Source organism: Oryza sativa, chromosome 9, assembly GCF_034140825.1.
Source record: "Oryza sativa Japonica Group chromosome 9, ASM3414082v1".
NCBI classification, from domain to species: Eukaryota; Viridiplantae; Streptophyta; class Magnoliopsida; order Poales; family Poaceae; genus Oryza; species Oryza sativa.
Genome location: NC_089043.1, coordinates 21,838,878 through 21,864,861, shown reverse-complemented (window position 1 = coordinate 21,864,861; position 25,984 = coordinate 21,838,878). Strand labels below are relative to the sequence as shown.

Genomic DNA, 25,984 nt, shown 5'->3' with positions numbered 1-25,984 from the left:
TACATTACATAACGAACTGAGAAATAAATTACAGCACGGACAAACTGACGGACGCCTATATGTGCATGCCAATAACAAAAGGAGAAACAAATTACAGTGTGCATGCATGCAGCAGCACGCACGAACTGACATTGGCAGATGCCTATATGTGCATGCCAATTGCCAAGCAATCCAACCAAGAAGAAACTGTGTAGTACTGTACTGTGATCGTCCATCGATCTCAACGGACGTTGCCGGTGGCCTTGTTGCCGATCCCCGGGCTGTGGCCGGGAGAGGTTGGGCGGCCGTCGGTGCTCGCCATCTTCGACGCCGCCGTCACGCCGCCACCGGCAGCAGCCGCCGGCTGGCCGCCTCGAGCGGATGCGTACTGCGGCGCCTCCTCCTCGCCGCCCTTGCTCGCCGGCGCCGCCACCCCCGCGGTCAGCCGCCTCGCCTCGCCGTGGCGCACAACGTGGCTCGACACGAAGAGCAATGCGACCAGAACGCATGATGAGAGCTTGAGACCTGCCATGTACTAGGCAGGTTGACAAATGTATGGAGGACTTGTGCTGTTCAGGTGGCCAAAGACACAAGCTCCTGGTGCTTCTCCTAGCTTGCTATTGCGACTGCTCTTCTCTATTGAGTTTCTTGGCTTAGATTCGATTTGGATGCATGCCACTACGACAATTTATAGGGAGAAGAAAGTGCAATTTGCGATGCTGTGGTATGCTAAAGCAGCAAAGCTGTCAGTACGAGGAACAGGGAAAAAGGGGTCAAAATAGAGAGATGCGCCAAGAAACTAACACAAACACCCATGAAGAATTACACGAAGCCATGGATGTCATTTTCACAAATTCAAAAATTTTCGCATGCCAGTGCTGTAGTCAGAAACGATATATTCCTCTGCATGTGTGGTATATTCTAACAAAAAGCTGAATGGTATGTTCACCAAATTCAACCTAGAAAGTTAACTATCATAAAGTTTTACAGAGATGTAGTGCATGTAAACTCATGTAATTCACTTACATTCATGGAGTGCCAGAAGCCCAGACACGCTATGTTGCATGATATTCAGAAAAGGTCAGCAGCATTTGCATGGCACAATCTGGGAATCTTCTTTGCTTGGACCATGGCACCATGCATAGGAGGCGCTCGTTGCATTGGCGTCTAACTTGCATTCTGCTCCGTCGATCGAATAGCCCTCTTTAGTCTTTTGACCGGCCAAGCACATTAGTCGGCTCCCAGGACCTAGGAAATTGCCTTTTAATTATTAACTGCACGGCCTATGACCTGACAGGAGAAATACTTTTCATGTGTGCGACGGGCCGACGGCTCTGTAAAGTTGTGCTGGATCAACGGTGTAGGAGACACAACAGGTGCAGGCCACTAACAAGAACAATAAAGTTCAGGATTTTGGCATACTATATGGCAAGAAATACTTGTCAAATGTGTTTCTTTCTCCAAAACTATAGTCGATCAAATATATAGCATTATTGCACTAACAATGACCCCCATGTCTGGCTGGCTGAAGTCCAAGCATTGTACTTAATTGACACAAATTTTGCTACCACCCAGCTAAAGGGAAGCTCTAGGATTCCAAAATGCCAATTGTCTCAGCTTTACTAGCTACATGTATATTTATATTTATGTGTTCATGCACAATTTGCATTCCTTACCTCGCAAGTGTGAGATTGATCGCTGGTCAGATCTTTCGGTGCTCCAGGTTTGCTTGTTTTGGGGAGCACATGGTTAGGTTAGGTCAGTTTTAGAATGCCTACGCACTGTTGTATCCATCAAAATAATAGCTTCCAACACCCCCTCATTGAGCCTGAGTTGTGCTATTGGTTTGCTGGAAAGTTAAACAAATACAACTTGGCATATAGTTAAGACCATTATCACAGAAATTGGTCCACCTCGGTGTTAAACAATTTTTTTACCAGCAAGTTACTAAGTTGGCAACTAGGTAGTGAACTGGAACATCAAGTGCAAGATAAAAGCTAGAAGGTACTCACAGATGAGGTTCTTGGGCAGCCCATTCAGAAAGTTATGTCATTAATAAATATGGGCAACTTTGAGTTAGCGAAGCAGAGAAGCCCCTTGCATACATTTGTCTAGTCTGTACACGCTCCAAATCCAATGGGAATTGGACGTCTTCCCGCCCATGGCCATCGGAAGTACCAAAGGGGCAAAACGATCCGTTCTGAAAAGGAAGCTCATCTTGTTATTGAAAGAAGAGATAGGTTATCTATTTCTACGTACAAAGTGTAGAGAAATCGTATCTGGTACTTGTTCCATGCAGCAGCGTGCTACGTCTTTATTCCGATTGTCTCGCTGCATGGCCGACCTGCAATCCTTCAGCACTCATTTGGCTAAAATAAAATGGCTGAAGTTGACAACACAACAGAAAAGGCAGTCCAATGCTCAATTTTATTAGAAATGAATATTTGTATTATTTTTTTTACATACGAACAAAACTAGCAGGACATCAGGGACTCAGGGCCTGACATTCTACAGGTGTGGCCAATCAGTATGCCACCTATACATTTATTTACTATGTTACAGTGAAATTTCCAAGTCAATGAATAAATCAACTAAGTTCTAAATTAAATGATCCAGATTTTGCTCTATCAAATATGGAGGTCATCCAGAGAAGATTCCTATTTGGCACGAATAAAAAAGAGAGGAATTTCTTCATTTCGGTGATCTTGCTTCACGAATTCGCTTTTCGTCAGACAGCAACCTCGCAAATCTGCAAATAGCAGGGGTACTAAGTATAGATGGATTTATAAAACGAGAGATACTATTATCATAAATAGGCTGATAAGTGGTGACATGTTCACCTCTTGAGAGCTTCCCCGTTGGTAATTTCTGAGTCATCACAAGCAGGCATCATCTGGCCAGTCTCCAAATTTGCCCGTGAGACAGGTTTGTTTAGCAGTATTTCTCCAACATTAGCAAGTTTCTCCAGATTATCCCTAGTAGCAACATCAACAGATGCGAGTGTCCCTTCGAGAGTATCATCCTGTTATTCCAAAGTGGCATTTTTTTTATATTAGGAATCATGTTTGTTGGCTATTACTTGATAAAAAAAAATAAACTGTCTATCTCTTTCTTACCTGAATCCTCAGATAGTTCTGCTCAGAATGTAAAACTTTGAAAACAGCAGCGATGTGGATATCCACCATATCAGCACTTGCTTGTGTGAAAATATCTACCAAGGGAGTGGACCCACCAACAAGCAACCAATCCAGAACTCCCCATGATTTAGCTTTTTGTGCATTGTATTTCCCTTCAATTTTTGGGGAGCCCGTGCCAAGTGAAATGACCAAAAAACGGCCGTAGTCCATTGGTTTTACTGGGAAGAAATCTGGATTTTTCTTGAATATCTGCTTGCTTACTTCTCCAATGGCAACTAAAGCCTAAACAAGATAGACATATTCAGGGCCTTTTGGGGAAAAAACATCGCTTCAATATATGAACTGGGTAAACTTGCCAAACCATTTTCAACATCACAGAGTGCACTTCAATGGTAATGAGTTGTTCACAACTACAGAGACATCGTACCGGATTATTGGCAGCTACTCCACCATCAATAAGATTGAATTCCTTGATGTTTCCATGACAATCTTCAGTCCTGAAGAAGTGCGCAGGCAGGTAAGTCGGAGCAGCGCTCGTGCTGATGCAAATATCTGATAGCAGAGCATCCATAGTGTTGTTGTTCTTCTTCTTAACCTATGATATGAGAGCATAAGGTTCATGTTGTGTAGTCTCCATCATTGTTGTATTGATGGGAGTTCTTATTACTGGCTCATAAATAATTCCTATGAATTATTTTCATAGCAAAATAGAGAAATAAGTACTTGTGTATAATACATGTTCTTGTGCCCTTAAAATTGAATTGATTGAATTTTATTACGAATTGTAGACACTTGTGTCCAAAACAACACACAAAATACTCTTGAGAGACTTTAAAGGGAGAAGGATGAAGGGAAAGAGGGATACCTCGTAGGAAGAGAAAATGGTTGGTTGTAACCACTTGATGTCGAAAGTTGGTATGACCACATTTGTTAAAGTCTGATGCAGCCTGGTGCTTCCTAATTTCTCTCTTACAACTTCATGAAGGTGCTTGCCATCATAGGAAGGTCCTGACATTGATCGAAATATCCTCATCATCCTACCGAATGGACCCCTAAAGAGAGAAGCAAAATGTCAACCAGCCAAGTTATGAATCATATCAGAAAAAAAAACTGCAGTACATGTATTCACCTTAGCTGTGGAAAAATTTTTGGAGCATGGTTCATATAAAATGCTTTAATATCCTTGGCTGCAAAAAGTGGTCTTCTTTTCTTGTTTGGTGCAGCCAGCATCGCAGTCACTAACCCCCCTGTGCTAGTCCCAGCAATGACATCAAAATAGTCGGCTATTCGGGCTTCCTCTCCATCAAGTTTCTTGAGAAATTAAACAGAAAAGATTTCATGAGAAGCAGTCAAGAACATGAACTGTGTATAATCTGAACAGTTCATTTCGTGCACACACACACGGTTATGCTACTACAGAGAGAGAGTCAGCATGTAGATCAAACAGAGATTGAAATGAAAAGGGAAATTTAATTTAGCATGCCAAGTTTATTTTTGGTGGTACCACAACATTCAATTCACCATCTATAGATGGGACATAACAATCAGATTTTCTCAATTAGCAGAATAATTGTTATGGCTGTTCCAGCCGTATCAAAAATGAATTCGGAATATTCGATGCAGAAAGAAATGCTGAAAAACCTGAGCAACTGTTGAACAATTACATCTGCATAAAAGAAATGGCTAAAGACAGAACATATGGCAGAAAAGATCAGTAAATCTCATTCTGGCACTAATGCAAAAGGTTTTTAAGAATTAAGATCTACTTCGAAACGAAAGGATGTCTTAATTTATAGAAAGATATGGTTACTGAATTAAGTTTGAATCTAAATGGTTTAAATTTAAAACAAGCAAACCAAACAAATGCCGTTTCCTAACCCTAGAGCACCAGTTTTCCCTTGTCCTTGGAACTTATCTCTCGACAAGTTAGAGTTGCCTTGGCCACGAAATGGAACTCATAGTATAACATAAATATTTACCTGCAACTCTGATTCTAGAAAGGTAAGAACAACAGCTGGAATGATTCCTCGAATCCCTCCACCATCAATCGAGAGAACTGTTATGAGGTTGCCATAAGTTGGTGGATGTCTACAAATGATATGTTTTTCACTCTCCATATTTCTAATCTCTTGAGGATAGGTTACACACGATACAATAGTATTTCTGAGGGTGGTGATTTGAGAGCTGAAATGAACATAAGAAGCAAGTATAAATAGATGCAGCGACAAGAAATTTCATGGCATCGGTGGTAGGGAAGGTCAACAACGTTCAGGATAAGTCATGATGCACAATCTAAACGTGTGATAAAAATGGAAACATGTCAAACTTTTACTCATGAGAGGCAACATAGAACTGAAGTTGCAAGAGTGCACACTTTATTGTTTGAACCATCGTCAATAGTGGTGGCTAGCTAAGGTGTTTTCAATAAACAAACTGGTGGCAACTGGATTTCAAGGATTACTATTACTTACTTGGGCTATTATTGCTTAGTTGGATTATTATTGATAGTGGTGGCTATCAGTAATTATTATTGCTTAGTTGGATTAACTAACCAAATATGGTATGCATAAAAGAATCTGGGTTGCTGAAACTTAATCCAGCTGTGCTTAGGGATGTTAAATGAACCTACTGATGTGACAAAAATAATTGCTAAGAGAATTTATAAAAATGGAAAGTGAGATATTCTTCACCATGATGGATGAGAGGCTTGCATCCGCAAGTTTGATTTGAAATGCTGTGCATATGCCCCTTCATGCAAATAAACATCTCTTTCTCAGTTGCCCTTAGACTAAGGGATGCTTTAGTGCCCTGAAGCTGGGGGTACTGTCAAAACAAAAAAAAAGGAAATTCTTACATCCAAGTTCAAAATGTTGGTCATGTTGGAAAATTCACCTTCACTTATATGCTCTGTTTCAAACCAATCTAGCTTGCATTTTTGCACGCTACGAAAAGAATAAGATGGCCAATTTGTGAACTACTTCATTTGATTGACCGAAATTGATCAAGAAATAGCAACAAGATCATAATACCAGCCCATACATAGAAGCTCAGAAGAAGGTGCGCCATTGTAGTATTTGATTTTGGGATGTATGCAGCCACAGGAAAGAAAAACGGTTACAAGCTCCATTGCATTGGTGCCATCTTTATTTAGCTGGATTTTTGTTACATCAGTGGTGAGGTATGCTCTCTTTTTTCATACTCACAATTGTATAGCACTATAGCTAAACAATATTCTCTACATCAAATTGAGTAAAGAAAAAAGATGTCCTTTCCTTGCCCAGATAAATGAGGGGTGAAGTGTAAACTTTCAGCATATCAAGATATAAGCCTAATCTGATCTTCTGCACCAAGAAAAGGCCAACATGATAATACCAAACATTACATATTGAAAATATTTAAGGATTCAAGACCTTTTGAACAAAGAATGGTCAGAAGAATAATCGAATGATTTACTAAAGGAAGGGAAACAAGAACAAATACTAACTTGCAGAAAACTAGTCACAAATCCAAAGTATCTAATGTTGGAGCATCCTTTATTCAACAGCTACAATACTCTCTCTGTCTTTGAAGTTCCAATATAACAAATCCCAATCCCAAATTTCAGTTCATCATCAAACAACACATTTTCATCACAATAAATAATTGATAAATGGTACCATAAACTTTTATGGGCACAACTGTAAGCAATGATGATATGTAACATACCAATGTTGTTCATCAAAATTAATTGCGGCGTTAGCAGTAATTGGTCAGTTTTAACTCTCTTTTTTTAATAATGAGAGGAGTGATTGCTTACAAGAAAGTCTAATAGAAAACCAAACATCTTATAATAAGTTTTAATAGAAGATTGTGAGTTGCAATGTATGACTCGCACAACAGATTGAAGCCGTAATTACCAAGTATGCTGACGATGGCTCTATTTCAGTTCAGGATGCTGTCCGATTGCTGGTACCATTGGAGACCTCTTCTCAAATTCTCATCATCTCATGACTCATGCAGTTCTTACAATAGTAACCTTGCTTACCTCATGAACTATCAATCTGCCATATAACAATTCCACGTCAATCTTTCTGGCACTGCAAAAAAGAAAATTAATTGATGAAGTAATATCTATAATACTGCCAGCATTATAAGATTACTTTCTTTTATCAAGAGGAGGTGATCCCTCCTCCCATTTCCATTTATCAGAAATGAGAATACAATGTTCATCTAGTAAAAAAAGTGTCATTTGATTACTACAATAACATTTATTGCATATAGCCAGTGTTATTTGATTACTGTAATAACATTTATTGCATATAGCTCACAGATTATTCAACAGCATTATCTCCCAAGATAAGAAAGGAAGCTGCATTTGGTCAATGATAAGACAAAGAGGTAAAGTCAGAACTGTACAAAACCCTGTTGACTCAGCAAATGAAAGGAATTGTCCAATACATCATCTATGCGACCATGCCCTGCAGGATAGACAAAGCAGCGAGCCGGGGATTGGAACTCCATAATCAATATGGTTACGGCCTCCCTGAAAAACATTATCCAAGAGGTACGAGCACGGAAAGTACTTCAAAGTGGCTCACAACTATGTTCTGTATATTTGCTGGTTCATCACAGCTGTCAAATAGCTTAAGTAATTAGGTTGTTTCTGGGATCACCTTGTATTGTATGTTGATCATTCTCTCACCTGTACGTAATCATTCTCACATATGCGTGACGTATTACATCAGCTAACAAGTCATGCAACAAGATGGAAAGGAATATTCTTACTAGTGCTTAATATTTTGTGAAGTCATGCCAGAAAAAGAAACACAAAAGATGTTTTGCTGTATATCCAATTGGAGACTTCTAGCAGTAAACATCTGTGCATCAGACTCTCCAAGATAAACCTGACACAGGGGAGCTAGTTTATGCTAAAACTGTTTAGTATTTCCTTTCTATCGTGACTTGAAAAGTTTATATTCATGTCTTACATTTATTAAACATATGTATAACACATAATAAACGTTCTAATGGATAAGAATAGCCCAATAACTCAGTCTGAATTTGGACTTCATAGGCTAGTAGAACATTGTACTGAAAAACAACCAAAGCAAACGTCCGTAAGAAGAACTAAGGTATCTTAGATTTATTAAACCTTTTGTAAAACACATAATAAACGTTCTAATGGATAAGAATAGCTCACTAACTGAGTCTGAATATGAACTTCATAGGCTAGTAGAACATTGTCCTGAAAAACAATGTTGAAAGCAAACATTTGTAAGAACTCAGAAGTCAGAACTGATAATGTACTTTGATATCCAATTCTATTTGAACAATGGACATATCGTGTGCAGTAGTGGAACAACATAGTCCAGAGATCTCATCCATGGCTCAGGAACTCGGCGATGACCCGTAATTGTGCCTCCGCCTGAGTACATGTCGGCCACAAGAGATGGAAGCCATGGCCCTGCCCATCTGCCTCCCAGATCTCCACCTCCCCTCGCCACCCACATTCCCTCAATTTCTCACAATACAGCCTTCCTCTATCCCTCATTGCATCCTTCCCTCCAATGCAAATCAGAGCACGACGGCATCCCAGCACGGCCAGACTGGGTGCGCCATCCGCCATCGGGTTGATCCACGGGTCGTCGCACCCGCTCGTCCCTGGGCAGACCACCGGCCACAGCCGGATCAGCTCGCGCAGCAACGCCATGCCCATCTCGTCTGACTCGGAGTAGCCATCGCCGTCGCCGCCCAGGAAGTAGGGATGGATCAGGACGAGCGAGTTCACCTTCACGCCGTGGCCCAGCTCCTCGGCACCGGCCCGCATTGCGGCGTGGTGCGCGATGTTGGCGCCCGCGCTCTCGCCGCCGACGTGGACGCGCCCGAAGTCGGCGTGGGCGGTCAGCCAGGGCTCCTGCCCCTCACCCGCGGCGTGCGAGGCCACCCACTGGAGCGCCGCCCACGCGTCGTCGTAGAGCGCGGGGACCGGGCGCTCCGGCGCGAGGCGGTACTCCACCGAAACGACGATGACGCCAGCCCGCGCGGCGAGCCGGTTGGCGTGACCGTGCGTCGCGGCGTCGAACGCCGAGCCGAGGCAGAAGCCGCCTCCATGGAAGAAGACGAGGACGGGGAGCCTGCGCCCGTAGCCGCTGGCGGGGGTCGACGGGAGGTAGATCCGCGCCGACACGCCGTCCCCCGGGACGACGACGACGTCCTTCGAGGAGACCCCGGTGGCGGCGTCCGTGGACGGCGGCGCGAAGTCGATCCGCAGGAAGCGCTCGACGCGGCCGCTCTTGTACACGCGGATGAAGTTGGGGGCGTCGTGGATGACCTCGTCGCTGTCGCCTCCAGCCCCAGCGTCGGACATGGCGCCGGGAGATCTCGGACAAATTCGAACTAGTGGAGTACTCCACTTCAAAACTTGGATCTGGATTCTGGAAGAATCGAGGTGGCCGCCGAAGAAGCCGCCACCGCCGCCGCGAGACAACGTCGGCGGCGCAGCATTGAGCCGTTTCAATCGAGACCGTCAAATGTAGAATCGAACGGCTCACGTGAGACTGAAAAGTCTAAACGATCATGTGGCACATCCACGTGGGCCACGTTGGCGGTTGGCCCCTTCAATACCAAAGCAAAGCAAAAGGCACACAGCCCAACAAACCAACAGGGCAACACCTACCGTAGTTGATCCCGACTCCATGGCTGGCTCCGGCGACATCGACGGCGAGGTCGTCTTCGAGGTCGAACACTGCATACGCATCTTCAAGGGCGGCCGCGTCGAGCGCTACTTCGGTTCCGACTCCGTCCCGGCCTCCACAGATGCCGCCACCGGCGTCGCCTCCAAAGACCGCGCCATCTCCCCCGACGTCTCCGTCCGCCTCTACCTCCCGCCCGTCGCCGGCGTGAGCGGGGAAGGTGAGGGAAAGAAGCTCCCGCTCCTCATCTACTTCCATGGCGGCGGCTTCTGCCTCCACACGGCCTTCAACTTCGTCTTCCACGCCTACCTCACCTCCCTCGCCGCGCGCACCCGAGCCATCGTCGTCTCCGTCGAGTACCGCCTCGCGCCCGAGCACCCCCTCCCCGCCGCGTACGAGGACTCGTGGCAGGCTGTCCTCTGGGCGGCCTCCCACGCCCCCGGCGCCGGCGAGGAGACCTGGCTCACCGACCACGCCGACTTCTCCCGCGTGTACCTCGCCGGGGAGAGCGCCGGCGCGAACATCGCGCACAACATGGCCATGCGAGCCGGCGCCGAGGGGCTCCCCCACGGCGGCAGGGTCAACGGCGTCGTCCTAGTCCACCCCTACTTCCTCGGCCGCGGCAAGGTCCCCTCAGAGGACTGGGACCCGGCGATGGCGGAGAACGTGGTGAAGATGTGGAGCGTCGTGTGCCCGGCGACCACCGGCGTCGACGATCCGTGGATCAACCCGCTCGCCGACGGCGCGCCGGGGTTGGAAGGGCTGGCCTGCGGCCGCGTGCTCGTGTGCCTCGCGGAGAAGGATGTGATCCGCGACCGCGGCCGCGCGTACTGCGAGGGGCTTAAGGCGAGCGGGTGGGCGGGGGAGGTGGAGGTCGTCGAGGTGGCCGGCCATGGCCACTGCTTCCACCTGATGGACTTCAACGGCGACGAGGCCGTCAGGCAGGACGACGCCATTGCTGAGTTCGTAAATCGGTAGAGAATCCAATGGCCTCTTGGGTAACTGTTGCATTGGGCATGCTGCTGTCTATTGCTATTGCTGTATGATTTGTTATTTGATTTATGCTGATTTCGCCTAGTATGAATCCATGTAAAACACAGATGTCTATTGACACACTACATTTCAACTTAAAAACTGTCCTTTCTATTTTACTTGCACAACGTAGAAAATGGGTTTTCCTTGTCAGAAACACAATACAAGCATATGCGTTCACAATGCGTATACACGTATCTCTATGAACACACATATCCTACCCTTATATAAGTACATCCGAAAAACTGGATCTAACAAATCTTGAGACTGACGAAGTCACCACCTTGCTATCGATAGGTACGTCGCCTACTACTTAAAAAATAATTAGTCGTAAATGTGAATTTGCTAAATGGCATTTGACAGAAATTTGGGGATGAAAACTTACAAATTTTGGACCGTCGGATCCAGCCAATATTCGTGCATGGGCTTCCTCTTATCTAACTCCAGCGAGTTCCCTATTTTCTCCAACATCATCCCCAACTATGGCAAGAGACATAAAAATTATGGTTTGGGGTTGCGGTTCCCCAAGGCTTTAGAGGAATGGTCGTGGGCGGCAGAGAACTAACGGTGGACGGTGGATACCAACGGACGTGCCGGAGCCGCGGGGTTGGCAACAGGCGGTGGGCCAACGGGAACACGAGGGGAGACTGGTTACGAGGCGGTGGCTAGTAATGATGTATCTAGCAGTGAAGAACCGTCGGAGACAAGAAAGATGATGAGGCATCAATTGGTGTCATTGCCTTGGGGAAGAGAAGGCGGGGATGAGGCTGCTTGGGTGGGTCAGGATGGGGCTCACTAGCTTCTTTAGACCCCCTTCCAACCAGGTGGCAGAGCAGGAGGCAGGGTAACGCCAGTGACATCAAGCGCTCACACCGTGGCGGCAGGAAGGGAGGAAGAAGGAAAAGAGAGAGAGGTTAGGGTTAGAGGAATCTGCATAAACCTTACGGCAATCCAATAGTTAAAAATAGTAGGATTTAGAATGGTGTTCTCGTTGAATCATTAAATAGGCAGTCCCCTTTTCCTTTTCAGTTGAACTAGATCAATGTATGCCAAAGATGGACTATGTTCCTGTTGCTGTTGCTAATGTAGTTCCTGTTGCTAATGTGTGCATTCGTTTAACCGAACTTCATCAATCACCAACATTCTGCCTTGTATCCTGATCACCAAACCAAGCACATGGTATCAGGCATGAATTGAATGAGAAGAGGAGAGATGCAGTTGCACAAGTTGTTGAGCTCCACAAAGTCTTGCACAAAATTGCACTTGGCCAAGGAAGTGACACGATGGCTGATGTGAACTTTTGTCTTCTGGCTCGCCATTTCGCCAACGCCAATCATTGCCTAGTTACAACTATAGTCAATAATAATCAGGTTCCTAGAGCCGTGCTTGACATCATCTCTCTAGCACTTTATGGACGTGCTTCATGCTACGGATCTTCGCTTTGAAACAACGGCTTGGTGTTGCAGCCTTGCAGGCATGATCAACCTTGTCGTTTAACCTACTAATCCTTCTTCCGGTCTCACTGTGGTGTATTAGGTGAAACATCATTATCTTCATCAGTTTTTGCCGTTCTGTGTTTGGACAAAAGGGACATCCGATGAGCTTTCTGCTTTCTCAGGGCAATGTGTGCTTGGTTTGCCTCCCCACGAAAGGAAGCACCTTGCACAACCATAAACAATTAGTACAAAATGGAGGAGCTAATTTTGCTTACGTAGGATCGTTTAAGTCAGGTTTCTTTGTTATTGGGATAGGTGAAAAATAACAATTACATATGGGCAAGTCGAAAAAAGGAGAAAAAGAACAGTTCAAATTTGTAATTGTTCGGCAACAATCTGTGCATCGAAGATCGAAGGTATGGTTCTGAAGTTTTTGTTCCAAAGCATTGCAATGCATTGTATTATCTCGAAATTGTGGCTGTTTTTCTTCATCTTTCCCTGTCTCCTGTGGTCGCCATCCCAGCCCATTCCCACTCTACGCCAAATCGCCAATACGACACTAGCTTGTCTCAGGCACAGTACTATTGCTCATTCTAGCGTTTCGCTAATCGAATCGTCAGCACTAATCAAGTGCCTTTCACAGTCCTAAATAAGTGCATTCACCACTAGGACCCCAACAAACATTGACAGGCAAAACATATCTGCAGTTCTGCATTGATCAAGCAGTCAGTCATCCTGGAGTTCAGTTGAGATGTCAGCAGCACAAAATTCTGAATTGACCGGTTTTGATTTCTTGACACCGTTTAAAATAACCAGCAGCTTCATGCATAATTTTGGCAAGACCAGGAGACATCTGAACAACCGTACGAGGTTTCTGAAGAAAACAAATGATCCAAACAGTAAAATATTTGCACTGGGTGCTCGGCATGCGTCACCCGGTCACCACAAGATAACGAGATTGACCAATCCTCTGACTGCACTCTGCACTCACTTTGGAGAAACTTACACTCCCCTGCCGATTCTTCTGAACACTGCAGGCACGGAAAGCATCCAACTTTCCCCCAAAATCCCCAGCAATTTCACTGTACTCATCATGAACTGGATCCGGATGACCGATCGATCAAACAATGGAGAAATCTATAGATGCACAAGACAAGAAGACATGTAGACAACTGTACTAGCTGGTACTCCACTAATGAGTAATTATCAATCAATCATGTACTGCAAGTCTGCGACCAATCTGACACCCATGCCGTTGTGCTGCTGCTGCTACTCGTGGCTCAGGTAGCCGGCGACGAAGGTCAGCTCCTTGGCGGACTTGGGGCTCGAGGGCTTGTCGAGGAAGTAGACGTGCACCTCGCCGGCGGTCTCGTACTCCTCCACCTCGCCGCCCCACCCGCTGTCGCGGAGCGCCGCCGCGTACGCCTTCCCGCGCTCCTTGAAGTCGTCGAGGTCGGACACCGTCACGGCCACGCGCGAGCACGCCAGCTTCCGCCACTCCGGCGCCGGCATGGACAGCGGGTCCACCAGCGGGTCGTCGATGCCGTACTTGCCGTCGCAGATGAACGACCACGTCGCCTCGTACTGGCGCCGCCTCGCCGGGTCCGTGGTCTCCGCGCCCACGGGGTTCTTGCCCCAGAAGTAGGGGTCGAGGAGGAGGATGCCGGTGATGGCCACGCCGCCCTCAAGCTGCCCCCCGTCCTTCCCGGCGCGCATCGCCATGTTGTGCGCGATGTTGGCGCCGGCGCTGTCGCCGGCGAGGAACAGGCGGGACATGTTCCCGCGGTCCCGCAGCCACGGCTCCGGCCCGGACCTGCCGTTCTTGGCCACCCAGTTCAGCGCCTGCCACGAGTCGTCGTACGCCGTCGGCACCGGGTGCTCCGGCGCGAGGCGGTAGTCCACGGACACCGCCACGACGCGCGCCTTCGCCGTGACCTTGTTCAGGTAGTCGTGGTACTTGGCCGTGAACGCCGACTCGATGACGAACGCGCCGCCGTGGAAGAACACAAGAACGGGCAGCGCGCCGGCAAGGTCCTTCTTCCCCGCACCTTTCGCCGGCGGTAGGTACATCCGGGCGCCGACGCCGGTGCTCCGGTCGATGACGACGTCCTTGGACGTCACCCCGGTGGCCTCGTCGACGCCGGCGGGGACGCGGTCCGTCCCATCCATCCGGTGGACGCGCCCACTCTTGTACAGTATAAGGAACGGCGAGAAATCAAACGCCACGATGTTGTCGGGGTCGGAGGCGTTCACCGGCGGCGACCCCGGCGGCAACGGCCTCCGATGGTGACGCGGGAGCAAGAACACCAACAGCAAGATAGCAGCAAGAAGCAGCAGCAGCGCGAGCAGAAGCAAACCAAGCTTAGCGAGGAGTGAGAGGCCGCCGATCTGTCGCTTGATCTTGGCGACCATGATCGATGGCAACTGCTCCAATAACCACACTGACAACGATCAGATTGGAAGCTGGAGAGGAAGAAAACAGCCACAATTCTGCGAGTTTGGTGGCTGATTAGCTCAATCTGAATAAATAGCGCCTGGTAGGGAGAACAGATAGAAAATTGCGAGGTTTGAGGTTGAGGACGACGCTTTTTGGTGGGGAGATGCCACAAGGAGGACCTAGGAATGTGAGCATGACGGAGACCCTTGCTTTGCTTTGGTTTGGTGGTCCGTGGTGTTGTGGTGGATCACGGCATCCCGACGGGGACTCGGGGAAGACACCAGCTCGTGCTGGGTACTGATTTGTCTAGCGTTTCTGCGTTGACAAATATTGGGATGAATGAATTGCTTCTTTCATGTATCTGCCCGTCCCTTCTCCTGACAGCCTGAAGTTTCTTTTTTTTTAAGCAACTCGCATCGGACAGCGTGAAATTCATATTGATACAATCTTGGGAGGTTTTAACCAATAAAACAAAGAAAAAACCACCACCCATGTACCGACAGCACCAAACACAAATCCTAGAAAAGGCTGGCACTCGAACCGGCCGCCGCTATAACAACAAAGAAACTATAGCCGAGATTGCCCAAAACATATCCCTAACAACCAACACTAAACCCCACTCCAGCCACCTCTATGGGATTGAGGGAGAGAGGGTGAAAGAGAAGGATTGAACCACTCTCCCTCTAGGCTTTTCGACGGGGCCAACTTACATAAGCTAGGGCGCCGACACAAGAGGACATGCATCTAGAGAGCGAGCTTGCACAAGTTGTCTGGATGGATTCGGCCAAGGGCTACCTAGATGACATCTCTAGAGAGAGGAACGACAAAGACATCGCCGTTGTCGTCCGTCAAGGTCTTAAGGATAGCCGAGACTAGGTTTTCACCCGACAGTCCCACTGGAGTCTGGAGGAGATGGGACGGCATGGCAATGCCCTCAAGAGGGGAAGACGCTTGAAAACGTCGTCGTTGCAGGCCCAGCCAAGGCTAGGCTAGGTTTTCACCTGCCGCCCACCGCCTGCAAATCCACATCCGCCATATTGATGCTCCTCTGCCATCAAATCCTTTGCCGGCACGTGGCACCGCTGCACTAACGCCCCCTGGCGACCAGCCTCCGCATGCCGCCACAACGCACCGGCCTCTACCACCCGCTGGTTGCGCCTCCTCGCGTCGTGCGGACCTCTAGCCGCGCCTCCAGTCACGTCGGCTCCTCCGTCGGCCAGCTGCTGTCGTCGCCCATGCCTCCCCCTCCCTCCCGGCTAGTCGCCTGTATCTCATCCACAGCCGCCCGCACCTCTTGCCGAAGTTGCCATCGCCCGCATCCCGCTGTCGACACCTCACCGGTCTCCTCCTTCCCCGCCTCCACCTCGTGCTGTCGCCGTCGACGACACGCCAACCCGCCGCCTCTGCCATGACGCTGGCCTGGGTGACACCGCCGCTAGCAGTCGCCATCACTGGTGTCGATCATCACCGCCACTGCAGCTACCATCGCCAGCTGACGCCGCCACCACTCAACCCCACCGCCAGCGGCCACCTCCCATATCCGGTCAGAACGGCATGGATCTAGACGGGATGCCGCCACCTCCACCACCACTCGTGGCTGCCACCACCCCTTGGCCCCGCCACCACCTCGTCCACCGGCGCCGCGATCTCCTCCGCCTGCGCTGCAACGTCCTTTGCCGGCACCATGACGCCCTTCGCCTACGTCTCGGCCTCCTCTGCCAGCGGCTCAACCTCCTTTGCCGGCCTTCGACGCGGCATGGCCGGCGCTGCTCCATCCCGATCTAGCTGCTAGCGGGGCAGATCCTCCTTCGTCAGTTTCGGATCCATCGCCTCCAGCCACCAGCGGTGCCGAAGACCACGTCTCTGCCCCTCCGCTCGTTCCTCATCAAAGCTCCATATGTCGGGTTGTGGTGCGAGCAAGAAGAAGTTCCTCACCGCCGCCCGGCTTTGTTGGCAACTGCTCAGGCGGCGGCGAGGCAGAGGAGGCGAGGGAGGGGAGCTAGCAGCGGGGTTTAGTGTCGCCGCCCATGTCGCCTTGGAGCGGAGTGGCACAGACAGCCTGAAGTTTGGATTGTAGAAAAACCTTTGCTTGGGAATGAATTGCTTCGTGTGAAACTTCGTTTGGTTACTTAGCTAGATCAAGTTTTGAATGTAATACTCATTGTTGTTCTTAAAAAAACAGTTTTTCAAGCTACTTATTGACTGATAGCCCTTTTTAAACGTCAGATTGAGAAAACATAGAAATAAAATGTCATGTTTATTGGATTCCTATGAGATTTTGATACACAACAAAATTGTTTTGATTACTACATAAGAAAAATGAAGGAATTCTAGACACGTGATATGAATAGCCTAAGTGCCAACCAGTTGCTTATCAGAATTTAAAACTCCCTAAACAGGAATTCCAGATTTTGAGAAGTAGCTTATGAGAATCCTGAGAATCTATAGAACTTAGAAAATCTAGTTTCTGGCTTCTAATTTATTTTCTGGATTGTACAACTATAACTTGTTAAAATCTATATGAAAAGTTAGACTATTTGAGTGAGTTTTCGATTGTGAGAGAAGCTGCAGCTGCTAGAAACACCATCAAACAGATCCTAAGTCCTCATTTGGAAGAGCTTTTGGTAGCTTTAGCTAAATGCTAATCCTAGAATCTCTAACCCCTTCAAATAGTCCAGTTTTCGAGATGAACTAATATCTCTAGAAGTGGTGGACCAAATTCTCACCAACAACTTAGAACCTCTAGCTCTAATATACATGTCTAAATCTCTATATTTTAAATTTTGCACTGAAAAAATCGTACTCCCAATACCTCATCAAATACCTAAAATTTATCTGGAATTCGTGGTTTGTTTATGACATTGTCGTGCACGAGGCTAGGGGTGACGCTAATGGGCGGGTGATCGCTGTGGGCGATCACCCCCATCCCCCCTAATACGCTCCTCTCCTGCTTCCTCCTCTCTTCTTCTGTTCCTACTACACCATAAATTTTTTTAAAAAATAAAAAAAACAAAGTTAGAAAAATTTATGTATAGAAATACTATGTATAAAAAAATATTTAAATTCAGATTCAAATTTGAATCTGGTATATAAACTTTTAACTTATAAACTTTGGGTCTATAAACTTTAGGTGTATAAATTTTAGATGTATATAAATATTATATATAAAAAATATTTGAATTCAAATTCAAATTTGAATCGGATATATAAACTTTTGACTTATAAACTTTGGGTTTCTAATCTTTAGGTGTATAAACTTTAGATGTGTAAACTTGAGGTGTATAACCTTTATGTGAATAAATTTACTAAAATAGGAAAGTAATGCGGTGCCAAAAAAGAAAACCATGTGGAGAATGAGGTGATCACGCGGGGCGATTGATCTCTTATTAGGATTTTCGCGAGGTCAGGGCATCAAACTCCTGCAAGTAATGTGATGTTGGTTTCTATAGAAGCATCACTAGATCAAGGACAAGCTGAGTGGTAGGTACGGATTAAGTTAGGGAGATTTTGAGATTACGTTGAGATGGTGTGTCTACTTTGAGATATTTTGGATTCAAGCAAATATCTCATTCAATCATTTGCTCACCACCAATCCATAGGACAAACTTTGTCAAATATGGCCACATTTCATAGTGTCAAGTTTACAATCTCTGGATAATTCAACTATCAGAAGGTAATAAGGCTCCGTTTAAAAGAGCTTCTAAACTACAAGTCTACAACTACTCTCAGAATCTCCGGGTAGTCCAGAAGGACCAGATTCTTATTCTAATTTTAGGACTTGATAGCAAAAGAACTTTGATAATAAATTAATACCGAATGGATAAAAACCTAGCGGCAATTTTTTTGGAGAAAAACTACACAGGGAATCAACCAGGCACCCTCCGCTTCACAAGGATGATTCCTTTCCACTGAGCTGCACCAATTACGTTGTTCAAGTGACACTTTTACACGTTAGTTTACGCTGTAACTAGACATGTGACTACACCATTATGGTCCCAAATTTCCCCCGAATTTTGCAAATGGGCCATCCTTATTGTATTGTATTTTGTTGAGGGCCCATGAACCATAGCCATGACCGTCAATGTTGAATCAGTGGCTGAAAAATTCGATTGTTTTTTTTAACAGATCAAATTTGCATTGATCCAGTTTTATAAGAAAGCCCAAAAGGCCAAAAGCATCACAGAGTCTTACACTGAAGGAAAGACAAGCAAAACAAACTAAAGTAAAACCGACAAACAGGGCCAGGTCTCAGAGCAAGCAGAACGACACCCACTATTGCAGCTACAATAACAGACTTAAAAAAACTTCCTACTAACGTACACTAAGCATCAACTACACCGCTGCAGGAAGGCAACATGGTTTCACTTAATTCAGTCCCTCCATCATCAAGTCATGCCAACCTAGCATAGTAGCTTGATCTTCTTTTCTTAACATGATACACCATTTCTGAAAAAAGGATAAAGCTTTGTAAATTACCTGCAAGGAAGAATTAACCAAGATGTCTTGAAAAAACCCAATCATTCCAAATAAGCCACAACACTCAAACACACACTAGCCATAAGCATCACCCTGATTTTAATCAATTTTTCCCTTTCATAAAACCCAAGCACTCACTAATAGTGAAATTTCGAGTGTTTTGACACCTAAATACTTTTGAATGTCGTGTAAATAGTTCCAATTAGCATTCAGAAATTGGGGTCTAGATTCTCAAGTGCTATTTCTTATAATCTCAATTTTATGCTAAGAAATATGATACTGTACCTCCTATTACCACATCAAATACCTAAAGTTCCTCCAAAATTCATGGTCTGTTTATGGCATGACCGTGCAGCCGTGCAGGAAGCAAGGAAGTCAAGACATCAACTTCTAGGTGTGTTTAGTTCACGCTAAAATTGAAAGTTTGGTTGAAATTGGAATAATGTGATGAAAAAGTTGAAAGTTTGTGTGTATAGGAAAGTTTCGATGTGATGGAAAAGTTACAAGTTTGAAGAAAAAACTGGAAACTAAACAAGTGCTCTGTAAGCAATGTGATACGGATTTCTACAGAAGCAGAGATAACACTACAGATCAGAGAGTGGTTGATGAGTGGTGGAAGGTACGATTTGGAGAGACTTTGAGATGGCGTGTCTACTCGGAAGGCGTAGGATTCGGATTCAGGTCAGCGGATCTCTGGTTGGTCGGGCCGTTTGCTCGCCATCAAGATGGCAACACCCGCTCCAGAATTGTCGCGTTGGTTGCTGCGTGTGGCTCTGCTCGCCGCTCCGCTTGCTGCTCTGCTCTTGCAGCTCCCGATCCCAATCAGCCTCAAGCCCCGCAGCACGGACACCGCCGCCGCCGCCGCCATGGACGCCGCCGCTTCCGAGATCGAGTTCGATATGCCCGGCGTCCTGCGCATGTACAAGGACGGCCGCGTCGAGCGCTTCGACGGCACGCAGACCGTCCCGCCGTCCCCATCCGGCGACCCCGCCAACGGCGTCGTCTCCAAGGACGTCGTCCTCGACCCGGCCGCCGGCATCTCCGCTCGTCTCTACCTCCCGCCTGGTGTGGAGCCGGGGAAGAAGCTCCCCGTCGTGCTCTTCTTCCACGGCGGCGCGTTCTTGGTCCACACCGCCGCGTCCCCGCTCTACCACAGGTACGCCGCCTCCCTCGCCGCGGCGGTCCCTGCCGTCGTCGTCTCGGCGGACTACCGCCTCGCCCCGGAGCAGCCCGTCCCGGCCGCCTACGACGACGCGTTCGCCGCCCTCAGGGCGGTCGTCGCTGCGTGCCGCCCCGACGGCGCCGAGCCATGGCTCGCCGCGCACGGCGACGCGTCCCGCGTCGTGCTCGCGGGCGACAGCGCCGGCGCCAACATGGCGCACAACGCGGCGATCCGGCTGCGGAAGGAAGGGATCGAGGGCTACGGCGACAAGGTCAGCGGCGTGGTGCTCCTCCACCCCTACTTCTGGGGGAAGGACCCCGTGGGCGGCGAGTCCACCGACGCCGGCTACCGCGGCTCGTTCCACGGCACGTGGGAGTTCGTCAGCGCCGGCAAGCTCGGCCTCGACCACCCGTGCGTCAACCCGCTGGCGTCGCCGGAGGAGTGGAGGCAGCTCGGGGCCGGCCGCGTCCTGGTCACTACGGCGGAGCACTGCTGGTTCGTGGAGAGGGCGCGCGCGTACGCGGAGGGGATCAAGAAGTGCGGGTGGGACGGCGAGGTGGAGCTCCACGAGACCGATGGCGAGGGCCATGTCTTCTTCTTGCCCAAGCCCGACTGCGACAATGCCGTCAAGGAGCTCGCCGTCGTGACCGATTTCGTCCGGCGCTGTTGAAGCCAGCCGCTTCGGTTATCCCTCGTGTCGCCGGTGAGCGATTATACTACTACTACTCGTAACTAGTAATAAAGGGAGGAATATATACTGTCTATGATTTTGATTCTCATTGATGATTTGCATCATTGAAGTGGAAAAGAAAAGGAATATTTTAGTTGATTATGAATTTCCTAAGTGCGTCAAGGTTCAGCATAGCTATGAAATTTTGCCCTATCCCTTTTGTTCATTTCTAGTTGAGTAAATTTTAGAAAACTGCAACATCAATGAGTGTACTCATTCTAGTTCTTCATTGTCTAATCACCAAAAAAAATGCCATTTTTTTAATGTCAGTCTAAAGTCCAGATGATGCTATTGAGTTTGTAATATTGGGTATCTTATCAGTTATCATACTCTGAAGGAGGGTGTAAAACCTAATCGTAGCTAGGAATGTTTGCACCTAGTGGTTCATTTGTGTGGTAAATGGTCTCTGATTCACGCAATAAAGGCCAAAATGAAGGATCTCCTCGAATCTCGACCTGAAATCGTGTTAGGTGAGCAACTTCTGCAGTTGACAAATGGTTTTGTCATGTGCTCCCAGTACAGTTTGTTTACTGAGCATGATTTATTCAAGAATAGCGAATACAGTTAAATCATGTTCCATATTTCACACCGAACTTACCTCACAATAAATCATCATACCCAGTACACGCTTTCAGTTTCACCTTCTATTAAACACCTCATGAATTTCATCTTAGAGCTTAACAACCACAGCTAACAAAGCCTGAACTTGATCCGATTTAGCGCATCTTTCTTGAACTAGTGGTTGCAGAGAACAAGAGGAAAATCCCATCCCTTTCTCCCCCCAATCTCCCATTATTCACGATCAAATTTATGTGCTTGCGATAAGCAAGAACAGTTTTGATTTCATCCGATCCCTTTCATCAATTACCCGCGAGGAAGGCGACTACCCTGTCCATGAGCGCCACAGACTCCTCGCAATCCGGCTTGTTGAGGAAGAACACGTGCTCCTCTCCCTTGGACTCCAGCCACTCAGCCATGCCGGGCCACCCGCTCGCCATCACTGCCTGGTAGTACGCCGCCGCCCTCGCCAGCACAATGTCGCTCTCGGCCGAGCAGACGAGCAGCTTCCGGCATCCCAGCTTCTGCAAGCTCGGAGCTCCTTCTGCCATGGGGTTCAGCCTCGGGTCATCGAGCCCAGCCTCTGCGTCTGCACATATCAGGGGCCAGAGCTTCTCCGTCAGCTCCCTCGTCTCCGCGTTCTCGCCGTCGATCGGCTCCTTGCCGGAAAACATGGGATGCAGTATGATCACACCTTCCACTGTTGCTCCTGGGGGTAGGCTAGATTGGCCGGCGCCGGCCATGATTGCTACGTTGTGGACGACGTTGGCGCCGCCGCTGTCACCGGCCAAGAAGACACGGCCGACGTCACCGTGCTCCGACAGCCATGGGTCGGCAGCTGACGCGGTCCAGCTGAGTGCGGCCCAGGCGTCGTCGTACGCCGCCGGAAGCGGGTGCTCCGGGGCAAGCCGGTAGTTGACGGACACGGCGAGGGCGCCGGCCTTGGAGACGAGGGAGTTGAGGTACCTGTGGTACGTCGGGGAGGCGGCCGAGTCGAGGACCATGCCGCCGCCGTGGAAGTAGACGACGATGGGTAGCTTCTTGCGGTGATGACCGGGGCCGGAGGCGGGGAGGTCGGGGATGTAGAGGCGGGCAGAGACGCCGGTGGCGTCGTCGATGACGACGTCCTTGGAGGTGACCCCGGTGGCGCCGTCGAAGCCCGCCGGTGTGGTTTCCGTGCCGAAGAGGCGCTCCACGCGGCCGTCGTTGTAGATGCGGAGGAGCGGCGTGTCGAACCGCAGCTCGGTGGTGGCTGGATCCATGGCTGCCTTTGCTGGTGCCGGTGAGATTTTGGGATGGAGGGCAAAGGTCGTTGAACACTCGAGCTGATGATGAACAGGTTTTTTTCGCTGAGGTTCGACGATTCCTGGTTATCATACTAAAATAATGAACATATGATTGGGTTGGTACAGCATAAACGTATAAAAAATATTAGTAGCGTTTTCTCATTGTGCAACAATTTGAGAAGACGTAGGAATAAGAAAAACGGAAAATTTTAATAGGAATATAAGTGTAAAACAGATAATTGCAAAACACAGAAAAAAAACACAGGAATGACCGTTTGATTAGACCACAGGAAAAACACATGAATTAGAAGAGAGATAAAGACTCAAAAGAAAGTTTCCACGAGGTTCTACCTCAGGTTAGGTTTCCTCCAAAACTTACATGGCATTAGACATTCCATAGGAGTTTCATAGGATTATATAAGATCCATTCCTTTAATTCAAAGGGTTATATATGAAAAATTCCTATAGAAATAAAATCCTCTAAAATTTTATGAATTTTTTTAATCAAATGGGGCCTAAACTATGGGTGTGTTTAGTTTACGCTAAAATTAGAAGTTTGGTTGAAATTGGAACGATGTGATGGAAAAGTTGGAAGTTTATGTGTGTAGGAAAGTTTTGATGTGATAAAAAAGTTGAAAGTTTGAAAAAAAAGTTTCAAACTAAACATGTGTATATAATATAAGTATTGAATTCCTTGCTATAATAGTCAATAGTCAGTAGTACTATGATGAGTACACCAGCTGGTAGGTTTTAGGTACACAGCAATCAGATCACATGGAGCGTACAGTAGGGACGACTAGGGAGCAGGAAACAGAAATGCCATTGGAAAAGTCCACTTTGAGACCTCCAACTATTGGTGGAATTTGGTTCGCATAGGTATAGAACGTTCCATAACTTTGAAAACCAATATAAATCGATTTGCTTAATGGTATTGAGGGTAGTTTCGAATGATTTGGTTTGGTATATTGATTTAGTCTTCATTTAACGTGATGCCCATGCACAATCTATCTATTATATAATTAAAGGAATAGAAAAAAGAGCCTCCACGTTCGCTCTCATGGCTTAGAAATTCTCACATTAATCAGACAAAAAGAAAAAACAGAGTCCATATAGAAATACAATTTAGAAATAGCTGAAATTCGGAATTAAAAAATAAGGAATATTAGAAGAGGAGACTAGAGTCTATATAGAAATACACTTTAGAAATAGTTGAAATTCGGAATTAAAAAATAAGGAATATTAGAAGAGGAGTATAGAGTCCATATAGAAATACAATTAGGAAATAATAGAAATTCGGAATTAAAAATAAGAAATATTAGAAGTAGAGTACAGAGTCCATATAGAAATACAATTAGGAAATAATAGAAATTCTGAATTAAAAATAAGGAATATTAGAAGTAGAGTATAGAGTTCATATAGAAATACAATTAAGAAAAAAATAGAAATTCGGAATTAAAAAATAAGAAATATTAGAAGTAGAGTATAGAGTCCATATAGGAATTTAAAACTAACTAAAATTCCGAAAAAAGGAGCCTCCACGTTCGCTCTCATGACCTAGAAATTCTCACATTAATTGGAGAAAAAGAAAAGGCAGAGTCCATATAGAAATATAATCTATTATGTAATTAAAGGAATAGAAAAAGGAGCCTCCACGTTCGCTCTCATGGCCTAGAAATTCTCACATTAATCGGAGAAAAAGAAAAAAAATAGTCCATATAGAAATACAATTTAGAAATAGCTGAAATTCGGAATTAAAAAATAAGGAAATATTAGAAGAGGAGACTAGAGTCTATATAGAAATACACTTTATAAATAGTTGAAATTCGGAATTAAAAAATAAGGAATATTAGAAGAGGAGTATAGAGTCCATATAGAAATACAATTAGGAAATAATAGAAATTCGGAATTAAAAATAAGGAATATTAGAAGTAGAGTATAGAGTCCATATAGAAATACAATTAGGAAATAATAAAAATTCTGAATTAAAAATAAGGAATATTAGAAGTAGAGTATAGAGTCCATATAGAAATACAATTAAGAAAAAAAGTAGAAATTTGGAATTGAAAAATAAGAAATATTAGAAGTAGAGTATAGAGTTCATATAGGAATTTAAAACTAACTAAAATTCGGAAAAAAAAAGGAGCCTCCATGTTCGCTCTCATGACCTAGAAATTCTCACATTAATCGGAGAAAAAGAAAAGGCAGAGTCCATATAGAAATACAATTTAGAAATAGCTGAAATTCGGAATTAAAAAATAAGGAATATTAAAAGAGGAGACTAGAGTCCATATAGAAATACAATTTAGAAATAGCTAAAATTTGGAATTAAAAAATAAGGAATATTAGAAGTAGAGTATAGAGTTCATATTGGAATTTAAAACCAACTAAAATTCGGAATAAAAGGAGCCTCCACATTCGCTCTCATGGCCTAGAAATTCTCACATTAATCAGAGAAAAAGAAAAAGCATAGTACATATAGAAATACAATTTAGAAATAGCTGAAATTCATAATTAAAAAATAAGTAATATTAGAAGAGAAGACTAGAGTAGTTATTACACATTAGTAGTTTTGAAAAGTTATTGCAAAATTTAAAATTATGTTGTCATTGTAATATATTTTAATAATATAATGAGAAAACATATATGCTATTATATGAGAGAAAATATAATGATGCTAGCCGCGCAATCTGCACGGGCCACCATGCTAGTTGCGATAAAAAAAAACTCAATGTGACCAATGTCAGTGTCACTTTAGAAAAAAAATCTATGTAGTCCACATGTCAGATACATGAAGAAAAAAATACCATACATACGACCCCCATCGTTTCATATTCGAGGAATAAGCGAAACAACATATTTCCAAACGAAAAATAATTTGTGAATAAAACTTTTATATATATGTTCTTAGTGATCTAAAAATAAATGCTAAAAAATAAATTTCGATGAAAAACCCAAAATCAACTTTAAATTTAAGATTTAAAATTTAAATTTTGAATGATAAGCATAAGTATAAGCAAAGAGATGAGGCTGATATGGGGTCTCACTTCCTCCAGCTCACCCTTTGCTTCCCTTTCCACTCT

General features: G+C 45.9%; 6 protein-coding genes and 1 long non-coding RNA gene across 10 annotated transcripts; 3 read left to right on the top strand and 4 right to left on the bottom strand.

Moving 5' to 3' along the window:
- Window positions 1-2,387: 2,387 nt before the first annotated feature.
- On the bottom strand, window positions 2,388-7,584 carry LOC4347298 (patatin-like protein 2). 2 transcript variants are annotated; one of them, XM_026020216.2, is made up of 9 exons: window positions 7,013-7,584; window positions 5,807-5,939; window positions 5,096-5,300; window positions 4,246-4,427; window positions 3,982-4,168; window positions 3,544-3,711; window positions 3,096-3,398; window positions 2,820-3,001; window positions 2,388-2,728 (listed from the first exon to the last, which is right to left on the bottom strand). In XM_026020216.2, the coding sequence occupies exons 2-9, from the start codon at window positions 5,827-5,829 to the stop codon at window positions 2,671-2,673; spliced, it is 1,308 nt and encodes a 435-aa protein (XP_025876001.1). In that variant the 5' UTR covers window positions 5,830-5,939; window positions 7,013-7,584; the 3' UTR covers window positions 2,388-2,670. The 2 variants fall into 2 exon arrangements, with proteins under 2 accessions (XP_025876001.1, XP_025876003.1); XM_026020218.2 differs by having other exon boundaries at window positions 5,096-7,584.
- LOC107278958 (uncharacterized) lies at window positions 3,302-7,941 on the top strand. 3 transcript variants are annotated; one of them, XR_010734900.1, is made up of 5 exons: window positions 3,302-3,462; window positions 3,533-3,633; window positions 7,042-7,064; window positions 7,419-7,493; window positions 7,580-7,941. It is a non-coding gene; the product is annotated as an uncharacterized lncRNA (long non-coding RNA). The 3 variants fall into 3 exon arrangements; XR_010734899.1 differs by having other exon boundaries at window positions 3,387-3,633; XR_010734901.1 differs by lacking the exon at window positions 7,042-7,064 and having other exon boundaries at window positions 3,388-3,633.
- Window positions 7,942-8,213: 272 nt separating this feature from the next.
- LOC4347297 (2-hydroxyisoflavanone dehydratase) lies at window positions 8,214-9,482 on the bottom strand. Its single transcript, XM_015756779.3, has one exon. The coding sequence runs from the start codon at window positions 9,460-9,462 to the stop codon at window positions 8,473-8,475; it is 990 nt and encodes a 329-aa protein (XP_015612265.1). The 5' UTR covers window positions 9,463-9,482; the 3' UTR covers window positions 8,214-8,472.
- Window positions 9,483-9,741: 259 nt separating this feature from the next.
- Window positions 9,742-10,938, top strand: LOC4347296 (tuliposide A-converting enzyme 1, chloroplastic). Its single transcript, XM_015756780.3, has one exon. It carries the CDS (start codon window positions 9,791-9,793, stop codon window positions 10,763-10,765), a length of 975 nt encoding a protein of 324 aa, XP_015612266.1. The 5' UTR covers window positions 9,742-9,790; the 3' UTR covers window positions 10,766-10,938.
- A 2,205-nt stretch (window positions 10,939-13,143) lies between these two features.
- Window positions 13,144-14,817, bottom strand: LOC4347295 (probable carboxylesterase 2). Its single transcript, XM_015795793.3, has one exon. It carries the CDS (start codon window positions 14,665-14,667, stop codon window positions 13,525-13,527), a length of 1,143 nt encoding a protein of 380 aa, XP_015651279.1. The 5' UTR covers window positions 14,668-14,817; the 3' UTR covers window positions 13,144-13,524.
- A 4,845-nt stretch (window positions 14,818-19,662) lies between these two features.
- LOC9270290 (probable carboxylesterase 7) lies at window positions 19,663-21,194 on the top strand. Its single transcript, XM_015795695.3, has one exon. The coding sequence runs from the start codon at window positions 19,894-19,896 to the stop codon at window positions 20,998-21,000; it is 1,107 nt and encodes a 368-aa protein (XP_015651181.1). The 5' UTR covers window positions 19,663-19,893; the 3' UTR covers window positions 21,001-21,194.
- Window positions 21,195-21,582: 388 nt separating this feature from the next.
- On the bottom strand, window positions 21,583-23,009 carry LOC4347291 (tuliposide A-converting enzyme 1, chloroplastic). The gene has a single exon (XM_015795696.3). It carries the CDS (start codon window positions 22,878-22,880, stop codon window positions 21,921-21,923), a length of 960 nt encoding a protein of 319 aa, XP_015651182.1. The 5' UTR covers window positions 22,881-23,009; the 3' UTR covers window positions 21,583-21,920.
- Between the last annotated feature and the right edge of the window lie 2,975 nt (window positions 23,010-25,984).

Excerpts from the sequence above, each read along its gene's own strand:
- LOC4347298 (XM_026020216.2), bottom strand. The coding sequence starts at position 5,829 with ATGCAAGCCTCTCATCCATCATG. Across the intron at positions 4,428-5,095 it reads TTCTAGAATCAGAGTTGCAG|AAACTTGATGGAGAGGAAGC; the intron begins GTAAATATTTAT and ends TAATTTCTCAAG. Across the intron at positions 2,729-2,819 it reads AACGGGGAAGCTCTCAAGAG|ATTTGCGAGGTTGCTGTCTG; the intron begins GTGAACATGTCA and ends TGCTATTTGCAG.
- LOC4347297 (XM_015756779.3), bottom strand. The coding sequence starts at position 9,462 with ATGTCCGACGCTGGGGCTGGAGGCGACAGCGACGAGGTCATCCACGAC.
- LOC4347296 (XM_015756780.3), top strand. The coding sequence starts at position 9,791 with ATGGCTGGCTCCGGCGACATCGACGGCGAGGTCGTCTTCGAGGTCGAA.
- LOC4347295 (XM_015795793.3), bottom strand. The coding sequence starts at position 14,667 with ATGGTCGCCAAGATCAAGCGACAGATCGGCGGCCTCTCACTCCTCGCT.
- LOC9270290 (XM_015795695.3), top strand. The coding sequence starts at position 19,894 with ATGGCAACACCCGCTCCAGAATTGTCGCGTTGGTTGCTGCGTGTGGCT.
- LOC4347291 (XM_015795696.3), bottom strand. The coding sequence starts at position 22,880 with ATGGATCCAGCCACCACCGAGCTGCGGTTCGACACGCCGCTCCTCCGC.